The 18,722-nt window shown below is 46.4% G+C and overlaps 1 protein-coding gene across 2 annotated transcripts in view; it reads right to left on the bottom strand.

Annotated features, from left to right (window-relative positions):
- Positions 1–2,668: 2,668 nt before the first annotated feature.
- Positions 2,669–18,722, bottom strand: part of LOC102104106 (rho GTPase-activating protein 20-like) — a 30,489-nt gene continuing 14,435 nt past the window's right edge. Inside the window, exons 3-15 of one of the 2 annotated variants that reach the window (XM_005526248.3) lie at positions 16,216–16,386; positions 15,541–15,690; positions 14,977–15,018; positions 14,169–14,253; positions 13,220–13,297; positions 12,970–13,036; positions 11,515–11,703; positions 10,616–10,791; positions 9,937–10,098; positions 8,750–8,859; positions 7,636–7,825; positions 6,936–7,053; positions 2,669–6,388 (exon numbers count right to left, since the gene is read on the bottom strand). In XM_005526248.3, coding sequence (XP_005526305.2) covers positions 4,662–6,388; positions 6,936–7,053; positions 7,636–7,825; positions 8,750–8,859; positions 9,937–10,098; positions 10,616–10,791; positions 11,515–11,703; positions 12,970–13,036; positions 13,220–13,297; positions 14,169–14,253; positions 14,977–15,018; positions 15,541–15,690; positions 16,216–16,386 — 3,265 coding nt within the window. In that variant the 3' untranslated portion in view covers positions 2,669–4,661. The remainder of the gene's footprint in view (positions 6,389–6,935; positions 7,054–7,635; positions 7,826–8,749; positions 8,860–9,936; positions 10,099–10,615; positions 10,792–11,514; positions 11,704–12,969; positions 13,037–13,219; positions 13,298–14,168; positions 14,254–14,976; positions 15,019–15,540; positions 15,691–16,215; positions 16,387–18,722) is intronic. The other variant, XM_014255378.2, reaches the window with a different exon arrangement.

Below are 18,722 nucleotides of genomic sequence, written 5' to 3'. Positions count from 1 at the left end.
GGATTGTGAGGATGATGAAAGGTCTGGAGGGGAAGCCTTATGAGGAGCTGAGGTCACTCGGTTTGTTCAGCCTGGAGAGGGGGAGACCAAGGTCAGACCTTGTTGTGGTCTTCAGCATCTTCATGGGGGGAAGCAGAGGGGCAGGTACCAGTCTCTTCACTCTCATGACCAGTGATAGGACTCAAGAAAATGGCAGGAAGCTGAGTCAGGGGAAGTTTAGGTTAGATCTCAGGAAAAGGTTCTTCACCCAGAGGGTATTTGGGCACTGGAACAGGATCCCAGGGCAGCAGCATGTCTGAGTTAAGAATCATTTGGACAATACTCCTGGGCACATGGTGGGATTCTTGGCATGTCCTGCACAGGGCCTGGAGTTGGATGATCCTGAAGGGCCCCTTCCAGCTCAGGATATTCTGCGATTCCACAACTCTGTGATTTATGTCATTTCGGTGCGACCTTGGGGCCTAGGCCGCGGGGGCTGCAGTGGCGCCAGGGGGCGCTCGCGGGGCGGCTCTGAGGGTGAGGGGGAGGAGGAGGAGGAGGCCGCAGTGGCGGCGGGGCCGCTGCGCCGTGCCCGTCCCTCCTCCATCCCGCACGGACCGGTGCCTGCACCTGTCTCGGGGAGCCACAATTGCCATCTGTGTCTGATGGTCTCTGTGCACCTCCGTGCCTTCCTCCTGCTGACACCAGCCCTGCCACGCCTGGCGTGATGATGTGATCTCACTCAGGTGATGAGTGACACCCTGTGAATCCTCTTAACAGCCTTTGTCTTCCTCTCTGATCGAGATTTTTCCTTCGTGCAACAATCGGTTCAAGTGTTTATCCATGTCAGTTTTATCCTTAGCAGAAGGATACCTGCAGGAAGGATTTCCTGGCATGAGCCAGAACCATGTGCTGTGAGAAGTGATGGCAGCAGGGTGGATTTTTGCAGGGTGACAGTTCTGTTTGGGGACCACGGATTTGGTGATGTACTAATGCTTCAGGCTTGTGACTGGCATGTGACAGGGTAGCCCTATGCTTTGTCATACATTAGAAAAGTCTTCCAGCATGTGCCTGTTTCTCCCAAACCTATTTTCCTCCAAGTTGTCCCAGGTTTACTGTAAAAAAAAAAAACAGAGAATAAATATGGATTAAAATAAAGCAGTTAAGCCATCACCTTCAGTAGCACTTCAAGTTTCTCCCCCTCCTGATGCTGCCACTTGCAAAGCCAAGGTGATCTGGAGCTTTGCACTCCTCAGTTCCCACCTTGTGAGCTTGAAGCTGGACCCCAGGCTGCTGCTGGAAGGTGTCTGCTCTCTGCACACATCATGGCATGATGGCAAGGGATAGAGCAGCTTCTGGCTTGGGAGGGTTGAATAACTGCTGTGTTCCTCTTCAGAGTGTGGGTGACCTCTGAAGAAAGAATTTCTAGGACAAGCTGTTAGCACTGAAATGCAGAGAGTCAAAGTAGCTCATGTTGCTCGGGTGGGGCTGTGTGTCCCTCGAAGGTGCCATGGGATAATGGAGAGGCCTCTGCACAAAGGAGCTACCTGCAAAGGATGAGGGAGACTATGTCTTGGAAGACTGGCTTTCCTGACAGTTGAAACATCAGAAATAGAATTGGAAAGTTTAAAGTAAACTACAGCTGCCTCAGGCACTTCCGTTATGTTTCTGTCAGCCTGCAGGCTAAGGAAAGAAATCATATATCCTCAGCAGAAATAAGATGAGGCTGAACTGCATGAGTCATTTCTCTTCAAGGCAGATGAGCTGGACTTGTTTGGCCTTGGTCTAAATTGGGAGCAGGCCCTGAAGGCTCCTCGCTTCCTGGATGGTGACCATGTAATATGACTTCCCAAGAGCCTGCATCCAGTGGGGCAGTGAGTAGGGCTTTGAGTATATGACAGGCCAGCATGGTCTAAATGAACTGAAAAAGGGCAGAGAAAGAATGGAAGCTTGTTTGCATCTCAGGGCTATACATTAAGGGAAAATGTGGCGTTCCTGGGGCAGAAAGCCAACCAAGTGTCTGTGTATTTGTTATTACTTGTTACGAGCAAGCTGGAGTCTATGGAACATTTTCAAGATTGGTCTCTGAGTTGCATTATTGTCTGTCTCATGGAAAAGGAGGGCTGCAAATTTCCAAGCCCAGAACTCTGTTTTGTGCTATGTTTTGCAGGATTTTGTTTTGTTTAAAATAAAGAAAAATGCTATAATACAGACCTGGGGTAGAGCAGTTATCCAGGGAACTGTGTCCACATTAGGCAGCCTAAGATGAGGCAAGGGAAACTGTTTTTCCCTGCCTCTCCCAGTGTTTCTTTAAACGAATCTAAGTTTCTTGTGATCCTTTCAGGTGATGCAAATTGTAAGCTCTTACTCTACACTTGGTTAAGTTCCCTTTGACCTGATTCCAGCCACTGAGTTTACAATCTGTTAGTATGTTTAGAATACAGAATAATCTCTTTTACAAGAACAGGCAGGCTTTTCTTATATTTAGTGCTGTTTCACCTTCTTGACAAGATAAGAGTAATACCTAGACTGCTGTGCTGGCAGAAGGCTTCTTGCCAGCGTGGCCAGCCTGGCAGACCTGGGCTGGAGGTGGTGAGTGTGTTTCACAGCAGTTCAGTGCAAATGCCACCACCCTGACACGGTGGAGAGGGGAGAAGAGCAAGGGAACAAAAGGTGACAACACCACAACGACAACTCGTGTGTCTTTTATTAAAACAGTTACAACTGTAGCTCTGGAAAAAAAGACTGTGGATGCCTTGTTCATGTGTGAGGAAAATTATGGTGGTGGAGTCATATTATGATTATATACACCTTTCATTATACAAGGGCCACAAAGGTGATCTGGGACAGAGTGCCACATCTGAGAGTTAAACACCCTTCATCTAACAAAACAAACTGTATACACCTTGGAAAGTGGGCTCTGGGCTTCCCCCTGGTTCCCTTGCCCTAGTATTTGATGATGTGAATTTGGAGTGCTGGGCTGGGTTCCTGTCACTGACCCTCATAGGCACCTGGCAGATGAGCAGAGGGATCTGACACTTGATAATTTTACAGAGGTGGCTTTCCCCTCTGTGCAAGGACTGAACCATGGCAGCTGTCATGCAGCTCCAGCTCTGGCTATTTGCAGACATTCAGCAGCTTGCAGGGATAGTTATTCCACAAGCACAACCTCTCAGTCATCAGAATTCATGTATTTCTCTCTTCCTTCACCCATTCACTGTTCACTGACTAAAAGGATTGTCTCTCTGACAGATACCACCATAGAAAACTCTCATGTAACTTTCAACTGAACCATCCCAAACCTTTTAACCTTTGAGACTTTTCCCACTGTTTTCTTAAAACAACCTGTCAAACTAATGTGGTGCTCTCAGGATCTTTTTAGATCTCAGCTGGCAGTGTCACAACCCTCTAACAAGTCCCTTTACATCTGTGGCACTTTTGAGCATGGCTTTGAGGGATGCTTCAGGAGTCCACTGGCTGCATCTCTTTGGTTGTCCTTACCAGCAGCCTGCTTAGCACACCCCTGCCTGGAATTCCCCATACTTAATTCTGCTGGAGCACACAGGGCCACACACTCTGCTGAGTGGGAAGTCAGTGTTTCTCTGAGCCAGCATCAGTGATGAAGCCTGGACAGTTTCAGTGTATGGACTGACAGCTTTCTGGCCACATGAGACTTTGCTTTAGCATCTACTCAACAACATTCCTGACAACTTCCACAACTCCTTGACCTCACGCTAAAACCAAGCCCTGCTCAAATCCCTCTCAGCATGACTAGGAATTTGGTCAGTTGCCTCATCTACACTGCCTCTAGAAGAGGCATCAGCATTGACAGAAAATTGTCAACTTTCACTAGGACTGAAACTCCTAGCTACTGAGCTACTCCCAGAAGACACAGAAGAACATTCACATCCCTGTCCAAGTGACAGTACTAAAATCCTTTATAGCAACTGTGTCCCTGTCAAATGCTAACTTTGGGGAAGGTATGAGAAGAAAGAATCGCTGCATAGTTAATTCCAGAAAAAAGCAATCTTGGGCTTAAAATTATACACATGCTCTCTGTCAGTGAATGCTGGACTTTGGACTCTGGGCTCCAGCTGCTGATTTTGGAACCCAGCCTCAACCAATAATGGATGTGGGCTTTGAGCTAGACCAGAGTAGACAACAGATGAGCCAAGTGAAGCAGCAGTGATTTCTGGAATGAAGGTAAAGGATGAATGGTTGTGATGAACAGTGAATAATGGTGGGTTTTGTGCAAGTGTAAAGATTTTTAACTAATTCTTATGGAGCATTAGCTGTCCCTGTTGTCCAGTCATCCACACACATCAGCAGCTGACTGGAGAAAATAAAACAAAGTTTCTCTTTTCCTGCTATAAAAAAAGAAATGGAGTCAGGCCCTGTACAGGTCAGCTAATACAAGGACAGGGAGAGTCTGGTGGTATTCACTCCACACCCACCCAGTGAAGTCTCTTCCATCTGAAAAGGGCATAAAGAAAACACAAGAACAGCCCCCCCACCTCCCACCAAAATGAGTATTGAACCCCATCATTACATACACATTAGTGTCACTTTACACTTGTTGCCCCATGCAGCCTGCTAAATTCTTCACACCCTGATCATATATTACAGAATATTTTCTGTTGCACATACACAAAATAGTATTTAGTTCCTCCATATCCATTGCCTTAGACAAATGTCTCTTCTGCAAACACTGCTGTGTCACGCTCCTCTGCGGCCACCTCTGCCAGAGGCTGGCTCCTAAGCCACTCCACCCTGCTCCGGAGGAGTTCCTTCTCCACTGCTTCCACCTCTGCTGCGGGACAGGGCTCGGTTTCATCGTGGTTGAAATAGTCCCTGATGGTGTTTCGGATGGAGTTGGGGAGGATGATGCGGATGGTGTGGCTGAGCGTGTCAAAGCCCTTGCTCAGGGTTGGCGCCTGCGCCATTTCCACTGGTTTTCTCTCCAGCTCCTCAGGAGCAGAGGCACTTTGGGGGCTCTCTCTGTGCTCGGCCTGCAGGGATGGGACCGTAGGTTCACGGTGGTAGCGCCTGGAGATGGACTGCAGGACAAGAGGGGTGTTTTGCCCATAGAAAACTGTCTGGGGGATGTGGACTCTCACAGTCTGCAAGCTCTTGGACAGGCTCTGCTCACTACTGCTGCTGGGTGAGTCCCTGCTGCTGGTGTTTGTCACAGATCTCTCCTTTTCTCCCACTTGAGACCCCCAAGAGCTTTCTTTATTTGGGGCCACGTAAAAAGTTATCTTGGTGCGCTTCAGGCTTTCCTGGTTCAGAGGGCAGTCATCAATGCCTTTGATTTCTATGTTCTTCACTGCCTTCTCCCTGTGCTGCTGCTGGCTGACCTGTGGGGATGTCTCACTGGATGGGCTGGCAGCTGGGTACTCAGGGTTTTGCTCAAACTCTTTGGTATGATCCTGGCTCTTGAGCCCTGGGCCAGGAGCTGAACAACTCAGCTGTCTCTCCTCTTCTTCCCAGTCAATGTCAGTAAATGGGCTTCCCATGGCAGCTCTGCTGACACATGGAAAACTTTTCTGCTCTCCTGAGCAGTGACTGCTCTCTCCAGCCTTGGGTTCATCCTCATGAAAACCATCCAGATGTAAAGGCACAGGAGATGTGAAGGATTTGTGCCACTCTTTTTGGGACCTCTTGACAGCCATGGGAGACACAGCATGAAGCCTGGCAGAAGTGCCAAACATGAATGGCAGGGATGAGACATCTGTGGGGCTAATGGCTGATGACTCTGAGCAGTAGGAGAAAGCACTGTCTAAGGAGCTGAGTGAGGAGGCAGACGGGGAGGTGGTGGTAGAGGACAGGCTGGAGAAGCTGGACCTGTTGGACAGGCTGGACTTCTGAAGGCTGAGCTGCTTCACCCTGGAGGTGGTCTGAGGTGATTGCCACAAGTTCTGCCTGGCCTGATTAACCCCAGGGCTTAGGCCTTCATCAATCAGCTTCTGGCTCTCCATCTGCAGCTGCCTGAGCCTGTGGATGTAGTCTGTGTGGCTGCTCATGATGGTGGCATCACAGCTGGACTGGCGGGCCACTGGCTCATGGCTCTGTGCGGGCAGCTGGGAGCTGAGGCAGACGCTGGGTTCTGAGGAGCACCGGTCCCTGGCTGGGCTGAGCGAGCGTATGGAGCCAATGGAACAGAAGGAGCCATCCTCCTCCAGGAGCTCATAGCTGTCTGCACTGGCATTGGTCTGGGCTTTGCTTTGGTAGCAGGCTGTGATCTCACTGAACAAGTCCCAGTCTTCCTGATCCTCATCAAGTAACAAGCTGCTGGGTGCGTCAAAAATGGCATCTGTTTCAGATTCCAGGTGGTGCTTTGGCCCTTCTGGATCACAAGTGGAAAACTCTAGCTCATCAGAGGAATCATCATGCTGAGCCAAGCCTATATCTGGGGCAGAGAACATGAATTAATTTGTTTCCATATATATAGTACCTCACAACTAAAACAGGGAAATTATATCAAGAAAAACAAAGATGATCCATTATTCTCAAAGAAAATAAAAAATTTCTGGCTTAATGTCCAGTTTTCACCACTGGCCTGTATTCATAGGATAGTTAATGGAGACAACTCCATCTCTTTCCATACAAACAGTGTGGTTTAGCTTTGCAGAACTAACCTGGAAAATGAAAATACTGCTGGGACATGGCAGTCCTAAGGCTACACTAAATTCTTGCAATGGCTAGACTAGGTTTAACAGCAGCCACAGAGAAAGACAACCATCCCTAGGGACACATTGGAGTTTCTGCAGCTCAGCTCTCTGCTTTGCTATCTCTTCCTGCTTATGCTTGACAGGGAAAGGGAAAACCAAACCCAACTGGTTTTCAGTGCTGTTCTTTAGAAGAAACATGAACGTAAAAGCAAACTATTTTGTCTGAGGACTTTACCTACTAAAAGATTTTAAATATTTCTGAAAGATTTGCTACCACAAACTTACCCAGAGATTCTGCTGAGTTTTTGGACTTCTTTTTGTCAGGTCTTTGGAACAAGGAAGCAATATCACCCCCAAAAATCTCTCCTGAGTTTTCAATCAAAAACTGGACTAACAAGGCCACCTGGCAGAGACAGGAATTCACAGATTCAGTTTCATGAAAACAGAGCAAGTAAAATCATACCCAGATCATTCCCTTTTTTTACAAAGATGCAATTTCCTCAAGAAGCTGTTAATAATGTGGCAGTGCATCTGTATGAACACCTGAGGCAAGAATATGAACTATGTGAACTGGTACTGTGAGCCAGGTATAGCACATTCTACAGTTTTCCTCACTATTGCTTACACCTCATAAGCTACAAGCAAGCATTCCTCTTTTCTGGTGCACTGTTGTGCTCATTGCTTACTTTGTCCCAGCTGAGGTGGCACTGCCCAACTTAAGCTGCTCCAATTTTCTTGTGCTTGCTTGACCATATAGGAAGTTCATCTGGTACAGCAATCACTGTTTTCCTTTTCACCCTGAACAGTCTGAGCAGCTAAACTGCTCCCAGCATGGGCACAGCTGCACAGAGGAAAGGATGGGGCCTGGATGACACTCAGACAGCACTGTCACTGGCCCTATGCCTTCCTTTGGACTAAATGGCAGTGCCCATAAAAAACAGTGAAAGGGGAACACAGAGGTGAGGCTAAGCCCATGGAAGATTACCTTCTTTGTAGACCGGCTCTCCTCTTCAGGCCCAGTGGGACTTGGTAGCCACAGCATATTGGGTGCTATGCAAAGAGCCAGGTTAAAGGCATTCATCTGATTCACTCCAGAATTCTGCTCAATATGATGGAGGACTCCAAAGAGGTGTCTGAGTAAGATGAGGTTGGCCTCTGGAAGCTGGTTGACGAGACTATTCAGGGAGTGGGAAAAAAACAACAATGCTGTTCACAAAAATCTGCTCTTTGAATTACAGAAGTTACATCCCAAAGCTTTTCCCCCCTCCTGCCCCTTTGTACCCAACCTGAGACATCCACATTTAATAATAAGGTGAATCTGTGTCACTCCCCTCCATCAACTCATGTGAGAGCCACAACTCTGCATCCAAATTGCCCACCTGCTCTGGTCACAGAGCTGGAAGGACAAGGGACTTGGGTTCAGAGCATGTGGGAGGCAACCCCCAATGTCTTCACCAAACAGGGACCACCCAGAGGAGACAGGAGACAGCTCCAGGCCAGCAGCATGCCAGACCATGCCACTGCCATGTCATGTGCTATGGAGAACGTGGAGGAAGAAGGCCCAGGCTAAATGGTAAGGTTAAAAAACTGAGCTGAGCCACGGTTGAATAAATGGGATGTGCAACAGGAGACTGATAAACTGCTCATGCTCAGGGCAGCAGTTTCAAGGCAGTAAAGCTGTTTTCAAGGTCCATGTCTCCACCTTGACAGGGCTGTTTCTTCTAACTGCCAATATGATGATCAGCCTCATTTTGTGCACGTAAGAATAAAGTTACTGTCATTAAAGATCTAATTCTTCTACAATAGAAGCACTCCTGGTGGCTGAATTATTATGCTTTTTCAGTTTACTTGTTCTGGCAATTTGAACTTATCATCAGAAGAGAATTTTTAAATTAGTTTTTGGGGGTCAGAAATGTTAAGGATGTTCAAAAAAGACCATTGAAAAGAAATTTTTCTAATCAGTGACACTGGCAATCAGCAACAGCTCCTTCAATGCCTGGAGCATTGCCAGTAGTCTCCCAGAAAATGAAGGTGATTCTTTGGGCCATATGATCCCCCTTTTCCCACCAAAAGAAACTTTTACAAAGGATTTTACAAACCTTTTGATAGCTTCAATCTTATGTACCCGATTTTCTGTGTCCACAGCTTCCATCCACAGTCCGTGCATGTCTGAGGATAGAACACTGTCAGGTATATTTCGGAGAAAATCCTGAATTAAATATATATATGCAGAGCAGTCTGGTCAGTTTTGAATTCCTGGTTTCAGTTTCACAATGCATATAGTCACTGTTTATTCATATTAAGCACAAGATAAAACAAGACACTACACAAACATTTCCCCTCCCATGCCCACCTCAGGCTCTTCTATGACAGCACTGCAGGACGAACAGGCAGCCCTCCTGTTTTGCCCCTCCTCCAGAGCAGGACTGACTTCCAGTCCAGCAGAGGACTCAGCCCTGAGGCTCTGCACAGATGTCTCTGAAACATTTCTCAGCTAGGAGGACTGCTGTTTTTTCTCAGGGGACTATTCAACAACTCAATGTATGTCTTGTATTGGGAAGTGCCTGAATATCAGGACAACAAGAAAAAAGGGGATTTTTTTGGGATACTTTGGTACCTAAATTACTCTGACCAGATTTAATTGCCAGTACAAAATACAGGTTTTTCTTTATTGAAACATGGGTCTTATCACAAGCTTCATCCCCCAACCACCACAACCCCTCTGCTTGGATTTAGCAGCTGCTTTCCCTCATGTTTGCTGGCTGATCAGAGGATGAAGGCTGGGAGTCCAGAGAGCACAGGTCAGCTCCTGTTTTGAGGGTTGCAAAGCAGCTGCCCTCAAGTGGCACAAGTCCTCCCAAACCTTCTGCAGCCTCTTCCTTGCATTCAGAAATGACAAAGAACGTCTATGCTGCTGACACCAAAGGGTTTTATGCATATGTCAGTGCAGCATCTGTCATGTTATTTGGCCCTGTACAGATATCATGAATGCCTTGCAGGTGGACATCACTGTATTTCCTGCTGGGGGTGGTTTGGTACCAGGAGGTGCCAAAGGAAGCCCCATCCTGAGGAGCTGAACATGTCTGCATGTGAAAACTAGGGTCACTGTACCGGGCAGACACCTCTGTGTACACAAACACACAAAAACACCATCAGGTGAATGTGTTCCATGCTGGAAAATGCTTTCTGCTTCCCTGAAATCCTCCCCACCCATAAAGACTCATTGCTTCCTTAAGGAAGAAAGGTACCATTAGCTCAGGCAGCTGAGTTACTTGGCCAAACATACCGTGATGACAGCTGCAGCTACAAAGACTGACTCTCCATCCACCTGAACATCATCTCCAGAGTTCAGCTTCTCTTTCAATTCCTTGCAAGTCTTGGCATTGGCAGAACGTCTGAAAATGCCCCTAGTAGAGGGACCTTCATGGTACAAGAGGAGCAGCATATCCTAAAAAATAAAACAGTTGTACTTTAGAGCCTAACACTTTACCCTCTTGTTTATTACAACCATGTGTTGTAATGTAATTAGCAGAAGATCAAGTCAGTAATGGGAAGAAAACAATACAAGAAATTTATCCTGATCTAACTAGGGACAAGAGCCTGGCAGCCAAGCTGCAGATACAGTTTATGTGGGCACGCTTATCCTGTGACAAGTGTGAGCCCAGGGAACTCTTGTAGTGAGAGTTCTAGGCTACATAGCAGGGCAGGATCCACTGATGTTGCCTCTTGTCATCTGGTGATGACCTGGAGACACCTACTGAAACAGGACAGACATCTGTGAATGAAGTGATAGGGATTACCCAGGAGAGAGTTGTTCTCACCCTTGTTACTGAGCTGAGTCTGGATCACAAGTAAACAATGGTCCTCTTCCCCATTCAATCCTCATAAATGCTGCAAGTGGCTTTAAACATTGGGCTAAACACATCAAGTTCATGTCAAGACAAGCAGTCCAGGCTGCTGCTTACCATGATTGGCTTGGGAAGGATTCCATCAGGACAGACAGAGGACAGGGACAGGCCGAAGAGTTTGCGTGGTGTGGTAGGTGACTGGGAAGGAGGGCTGCCCGTGGGGGTGCTGGTGCTGCGGCGCAGGGCCCAGTCAATCAACGACTTCTTCCTCTTGGTGTGTTTCTGCAGTGACTCTGAAAGAAAACACAGACTTTCACACACCTGTCTGTCCTCCTGCTGGACACTGAGTGATCTACAGTGGAGTCAGAGTTCCCAGCAAAACAAGCACTTTCTACCTTCACCTGTTTATTAACTGCACTCTTAATGGGGATGGCTAGACAATATACACAAGTGAAACCACTTGTTCATCTCTCAACCATCAGCAAAACTCTCAATCATCATTCTTCAGAGAACCTTGCTGTCTCTGCAGAGCAAGAATCACTTTGCTCTTATGACCAGTGATAGGCCTTGAGAAAATAGCATGAAGCTGAGTCAGGGGAGGTTTAGGTTAAATCTCCAGAAAAGGTTTTTCACCCGGAGGGTGGCTGAGCGCTGGAACAGGATCCCAGGGCAGTGGTCACAGCATCAAGGCTGAGTTCACGGAGCATATGGACAATGCTCTCAGGCAGATGGTGGGTTCTTGGGTACAGGGCCAGGACTTGATGATACTGATGGTTCTCTTCCAACTCAGCATTTTCTATTACAATGACTTGCAGGTGAAGACTAATGAAGGACTGAAAGCTAAGTCTGAACATTTGCACAGAGAAATTTCACCTCTCTGCAATCTCTTCCTCTTTACATTACATTCAGGTATGAGAGCAAGTCTGGGATACATGTATGATGCCATGAGAGTTCAGCAATGCAGCGGAGAGCAATAAAATCTCTATCTGGCTGTACCACACTCCTGCAGCCCCTACCTCTCCTCAGCTGCATCGGAGCTTGGAGTCTGGGTTTCAAGACAAACTGACACTGTTTTTCCTTTGGGAGCTGAGCAAGGAAGGAAGCCTCTGTCCCATCAGCCAGGAGAGTGTTATTGTTGGTTTTTTGTTGCTGGTCAGCAGAGTCCCGGAGACAGCTCAAGGCGATGCTGAAGGGATGCTCGTGCCCTGTTGAGCAGAGTTGTGGAAAGAGCAAGCAAAGATGCTGAGCTATGGTAAAAACTTATTGTTATTGGAAGATTCTAGCTTTGGTGATCTCCATGATGAACGCTTAGAACTTAATAGACAAAATTCCATGTTTTATTTTAAAATGTTTCTTCTATTTCTGAAATCATCCCCTACACATCTGTAGCACTCTCCTCCATTGTGACTGTCCTCAAGGCCCCCATATACACACCTACCCTCCCTCAAGCCTGAGGAGTTTCTAAAACCTAAACACAAATAGTTAAAAAGGAAATTTTTCAAATAAACAGCCTGCAAAGGCATTGATGCAAGTGGCCCACATATGCTCACGAGGTCTATTTAGTATTGGATTAAGATAACAACCCATATGCAACAAAGTGGGTTTTCAATATGATACAACGATTTGTGTGGAAGGCAATTTCATTATTTGTGAACTGAAATGCAATGAAAACTAATTAAGTACTGAAAAAGTAGGATAAACATGTTAGCTTCCTAACTAGAGGTCTATATGTCACCAACAGACCTTCAAAAAATCTGCTTCTTTCAATTGCCAAAGTGCTTTCCTCTAGATCTAACACACTCTTGCTGAATGACCACCTGACTGCAGCAACTGGTTTGGTTCTGACAGAGCCCAAAGGCAAAGGGCCTGGGGAGTGTCAGGAGATGCTCTGTCTGGCAGAGGTCAGTGGACACCTCTGTCAGACAGTGAAGGTGGGCTGAGGCTGCCCCTGACCTCCTGCTCTGCCCGTGAGGAGATGCCTGCAAAGCTGAGCAGGAGAGTATGATCAGCCTCCAAGCCTGTAGCCCTGGAAGCTCATACCAGCAGCCAGAGGGATTGAATTAGGCTTTGAGACATGTCCTACCCCTGCATCACATCTGCTGCAAAGAAGGTATGTCTTTGGGTCAGCCTAAAGATCTGCTATTCATTTGGAGCATCTGCTGAAAAGTGTGATGGGCTCCCACCCAGAAATGCACAGATTTGCTTGGAAAAGGGAGGTAAGTGCAGTTTATGAAAGATATCATCATGCTTTGATTAAATGTGAATGCTAAGACAATAAAAGCCAAGTGACATCTCACAGCAACTTGATGTCACATCTTACATCAGCAACAGTGTCCCTACTCTTACTTTTTAAGTGAAAAGTGCAATGTTTGTGATGTTTCTCTGCCACACACACTAATATAATTAATCAGTTGTTCCTCTGGTGCCAGAATTAAGCACCAAAATGATGCTCAATATGGGTGGGCTCTTACCAATGAGAGGGTAAGCAGGCTCATCTTTTCCTGAGACCACCCAGAGGTGGTGTTCACTGGTCTTGTCCTGTTGGGTGAGGAATAGAGAACAGAAAAAATGTTAATTGAGAGGGGCCAGAGTGAGGCTCCATGAGGTTGCCCTCCACTCAGAAAGCAACAGACAGCAAATCTACACTTATCCACACCCACAATGTCCTGTCAACCAGATGTTGCCAGCATCCTTAGCTAAAATCTGTCACCTGTCACTTACAAGGAGCCCAAGCTGTAGAAGGGTCTTCTTCATCACACTCTCTGCAGTTTCCACATTGGACACGTTGACTGCAGTAGTCTAGAAAGGCAAACAGAGAAAATACAGGAAGCTCAGACAAAGGTGAGAAGTTTGGTTGCAGTTTCTTATAGCTTCAAAATCTGGAGAAAATGTCACATCTCTGTCTAATGACTGTCTTTACTAAATGTTCATGGTTGGATGAGCTGTACAAATTTGAACTACATCAGAAAGGATGATGGCTATACAACATGAAAGCTCTTCTCCACTCCTTCTTCTGTCATGGATTATACCATCCAAAGATTTCATCCAGCAGAAATCACAGGAGGTGGGTGGTGCTTGGGTGCTGTGTTTGATCCCATCAGTGTTTGGCTGATTATAGTGCCACTGTCACTCTAAAGAGTGAACATGGAACATGGCAATGCTCATCCACCATGAGTGTCAGGGGTCACTCTTTGAGGGAAGAATGTCCAGGAGGCAAATGTGACCCACCAAACTTGGCATGAAGCCAAGAAAAGTATGCTAGACAGGGACACATTCCAGTAAATTAGTTCAGGTCAACACACTATGTGACTCCATGATCAATATCCTCAATTCATAGCACTGGAAAGAGGAATTGACTGTGGCACTCAGCCACAAACTGTAATTAATTCTGAAGCAAAAGAAAAAGAGAAAAGAAGTCAGAGGAAAACAATAATCCTGAGAATTAAGTGCTGTTTGGTAAGGGTCTGGCTACCTCATTTCTCAAACCAAGACTCTCCAAGTGGGCTTCCAAGTGGGAAGTATGTAGATGCCTAGATGCACAACTTCTAAATCTTTTAAGCTGGGACTTGAACTTGAAACTGGAATACCAGCACAGCCCTGCATTCCTTCCCCTACCCCACAGACCCCTGTGTAGTCTCGATCTGATGAGCAGGTTCTTAGCTTTACTTACAGAAGAACAGTTGTCATCATCCAGCACAACGATCCGAAGGGTCAGATTCTTCAGATACTCATTTTGTTTTACCTCATTGATATGCCTGAAAGTCAAAGAAAAGGGGAAGGATGTAATTTCCCAACCAAATTTGAAAAGGGCCCTAAAATTTGGATGGGACATCCTCCTTGGCACTGTAATAAATACAAGTTAATTATGACATACATTAATGTAATGTTCATAATGAGGCCACATGCTCTTACTGACTTCTTTATCTACCTGGAGCACAAAGGCTAACAATCCCCCACATGCAGTACTTCAGTGCAGGTAGATGTGTCCTGCATAATACCCTTCCAGTGCTCCCTCAGATCACTATGTTCTCCACAAATCAGAAGATTTCTTTCCCTCTGTCTCTTTATAAACATTTTTGTTTGGGTGTTAGTGGAAGGAACATATAAAACATAAAAGAAAAAGAAAAAACTGTAGCCTCTAGATGCAATGTAATAAAAAAATTAGTTAAAATCAAAAAACATCTGAAGAATGTTTTGCTAATCACTTGTGACAGTTCCACAGTGATTAGTAAAGTCGACCTCCAGCTCCAAAGGAAAAAGCATGCTTCAACAATATCATCTTCTGATGGATCCCCTTTTTTCCCAACTGTTACCACCAATTTGGTATTCTCCTAGGGGCATTTATATTCAGATTTCAAAGGTGGATTTTTCAAACAGCACTCAGACATGCTGAAAATCAGAGCACAGTCTGACAGGCAAATTTCTCTAAGGCCTGTAGAGGAACCACCTGGAAGGGGGATGAAAGGAGGGTCACTTACCACAGTAATGCTGACAGCCATCTTTCCTTCACATCAGCTGAGCTGAAGACAAAAAGGGAGGCAGATCATCAAACAAGTGCTGAATGGGTAACAGCCTTTGGAAACTCTACCCAATTTCATTTATATATGGCTGTAAGTCAAAGTTGCTTCCTGCAAAGCCCTGGAACAAAAGCACAGTCCTTTCCTTCTTCTGTTCTATTTTAACAAGTAACAAAAATAATAATAACACAAAAATCCCAGCAACAAACTGGAACAGGTTTCCTGTCACACTGGTGAGTGTTCAGATAAGGGACAAATCCCTTTCTGTGAAGTTGGAGTTAACTCATCTTGTGGGCCCTTGTTATTTTTGCAGTGACCTTTAATTGCTATTTTCTTCTCCTAGTGTTTCCTTCCCAATGTCTGCAGTTCCTAGAACTCCTGCTGCCAGCACAGGTTGCCTGGGTTCAGGGTAAGGAAATGGAAAAGGAAATGGGCCCTTTAGACTCAGTCATTGTTTCACTTGACACAGGGGAGACCTGAGTAGCTACTGGGATGCAGAGAGAGGTCTGATGTCTGATAAGATACCTGAAGGTGACAACATAGTTGGTGATAGGCCAGCCAATGACAAATGAATTCTCGGGACTCATCTTTTTCTCTGTCACTTCGCTGAGACAGGTGCCAGTCCACACTTCACTCAGATGCACTTGCTTTTTCAGCTTCAGGCTGGAGGAGGACCTACAATGGAAATTATTAATTCCTTAGGCCAGAGAAAAACATTTAGACCTCCAGAGTCTGATCATGCTCCTTTAAAGTCATGCAGATGCAGATAGATCTTAATTTATATGTGACAGAAGGAGTCAGACTGAAAGTCAGTTTTGTCCATCTGCCTCCTGCCCTCATGGTGTATCTTCAAGCAACCTCATAAGGAAGCGGGCAAAACTGATTAGACAACCTTTTTCTTCAGACAAATGGAGTGAAACATTAATACCAAGAATAATTTGTGAAGGTAGAAGGGGGAAATTCCACATTTCAGATCCACATTTCCAAAGAAGCATTGTTTTGGAGGCCGCTAGGTTCTCCACAACTAGATCAGAGCCTCATAGTATTATAGAATTTCATGAGTTGGAAGGTACCCACATGACCATTGAGTCCAACACCCGGCTCTGCACAGGACTGCCCCAAAAATCCCAGCACTGAGGTGCTGAGCCTAGCTTCAACAGCACCTACTGGGGAAAAGGAACGAGTGGGAATTCCTCTTACTTGGACTTGGCAATGACCAGCACATCACTGAACAAAATCAGGTGTCTTTCCTGGGTCTGCAGGCCCACAGTTAACTGCACTCGCTCATCCAGGATGAAGGTGGAGCCTGGGCTGCTGAACACCCCACTTGGCAGCCCATTGTCTGAATGGGAAGAGGAAAGAGTAGTTTCCCTGGAGGAATAAGAAAAATCACAAGACTTTGTCAGAAGTTTTCCTTAGAAGGGTTTGCATTCGCCTGCACAATTAACTTTACCTGCCTCAGACTGATGGAAAACTCCCTAAATGCCCACACCAAATCTTGTGAGATTAAGCTGCTGAAATAGTAGTTTTTGAGTAATTTCTCACTCAGGTAAAAGACTTACTACCTGCACATGTGTGTGAGCTATGACTTGAACATGGAAAACCCATGGCTCATTGTGTGTCTCAGCTGGGCTTCACTGCCCTTTCTGTGCGTGTTTTCCATCCAGACTGAACAATTTGTCAGCATGAGACAAAAAGCAAAAAGAAAATGAACTGCATGTACTCATCTAATTCCAGACATCTGATTCTGGCTTGCTTGGCTGCCATCCAGCTTGTTTTCACTGAGATTCATATAGGTGCTCACCATTTCCAAAAGTCCCTGAGGGTTTTTGCATGTTGACTGCAACAAGGCAGCGTGGGGATTGAACCAGACCCTCTCCCTACGCTGTCACCAGCTGGAAGAGCTCTGCCAAGTGCAATCTCCTCGCTTGCACCTCAGCACCCACAGAGCCCCTCCTCAGCCCTGTTCCAGGCTCAGGTCAGCTGGCACACAGCAGCTCCCACAGCCATTCCTGGGTCTCAGCGTGTGGGATGTGCTGCGTGAACACGGAAGAGTTCCTGTTCACACAGTGTGTTCATGTGCCTGAGCCTGACTTAGTGAACCTCTGAGACATGGCCTTAGACCAACACAGAAAAATCTTCACAGAAATCCTCCTGTCTCTACACATAGACAAAAATATGTATCTTGCTTGCAGGCAAGGATACTTGTCTTCCCTTCACCCCTCAGCAATTCTGCTCTACCCTTTACTCTCTAGTCTGAGAACACTCTACACATAAAAAACAAACATGAGCTGAAAGTATAGTATTTTTGACGTTGTTGGTTTTAACTCGGTTTCCACTGGCCTCATAACTGAACTCAGCTGATTTCACAGGAGTGAGGTTAAAACCAGCCAGTAGCTGCTTTACTAAAATCCTCCTCCAGTCACAGGAACACCTGTACCCTGGCAAACAGAAATTCCCTCTTCCCTCCTCCACAGCCACCACCAAGTGAATGCTTGACTTGTGCAGCTGTGGGGCTGTAAATGAGAAGCTTAATCACCTTCAGATATTATATTTAAAGCTCTCCATGTCCATCAGCTGAGCAGTGGGAGCAACAGCATCTTACAGTCCCAAGCAGTGGATTTCCTAAAGCTGGAGAATTACCCAGCTTTATAAACACAATGTCAGGCTGGCAAAAAAATCTCGCTGATGCTTTCATGGCCTAAGCAAAGATGGCATTGGACCAGCTCCCTCCATAGCAATCCATCACAAGAAACATTTAAAGCTTCCCTCCCTCACGAGGAGGTTCTCCAGCCAAATAAAGTCAAGAATTTCTTTCTCTTCCTCACTTTTTTTTCCCCTACTGCAATTTAGAGAGGGTGGGAGGAAGGAAAAAGAAGTCACATAACTTTGTCAAATGACAACCAAGTGAAAATCAGTCCTGCCCTTCTTATTAAATGATCCTGTGAGACTGAAACCCCTGCCTCATTCCAGAGAAGCAGACTGTACTGGGCATCGATCACCAGTGGTGTGATACAAAAGGGATATTCTTTGGGAGGGCTGGTCCAGATCAAAGTGTCAATCAGTTCTGCTTTATCTTCTGTTTCTTACAAGGAAAGAAAAAATCAAACTAAACAAATCCCCCAGGAAATTTACACGGCTGCAATCAGAGCAAGGCAGAAAGGACGATGGTATCCCCTTATCTGTCTCTAGCAGTGACACAGTGCTGCAGGAGGGGATGAGGTCAAGGAGGACTCAGCTCCCACTGGACTGAGGTGCTCAGGGCTAAGTCAGAACATTTAGTGTTTCAGCAGAAGATGTGCATGTCTGGCATGTGGCTCCCTGTCTGCTGACACTCCTGGTGCCTCACACTGCAGGAGCAAAGCATCAGCAGACTCGATGGAGCTGCAGACATGGAGGCAGCTTTCCACCTGAGCTGGCAGTAAGGGAAAGCTGCTGTCCCCTGACAGGGCTGGCCTGGAGCACGTCTGGGTCTGGAGCCTTTTCCGGCAAATGTCCTGAGCTGATGCCATCCTGCACAGGGCTGTCAGGGCCTGGGCATGCCTCCCACCATTCCCTCCATCTCCAGAAGCAGCTCCAGCCCCCTCACCTGCCCAGGTGTACCTATAGCTGAGCCAGAAGCAATTCTCAGGACTATGCCTCCCACTGGCAGTCCAGCACGTGGAGCAGGGGCTGCAGGGAGCTCTGTTAGTGAGTAAGCTTGGGGT

Source organism: Pseudopodoces humilis, chromosome 15 (genome assembly GCF_049639895.1).
Source record: "Pseudopodoces humilis isolate 2021_Gansu_Grassland_sample_001 chromosome 15, ASM4963989v1, whole genome shotgun sequence".
NCBI lineage: Eukaryota > Metazoa > Chordata > Aves > Passeriformes > Paridae > Pseudopodoces > Pseudopodoces humilis.
This window is presented reverse-complemented; position numbering and strand designations above follow the sequence as displayed.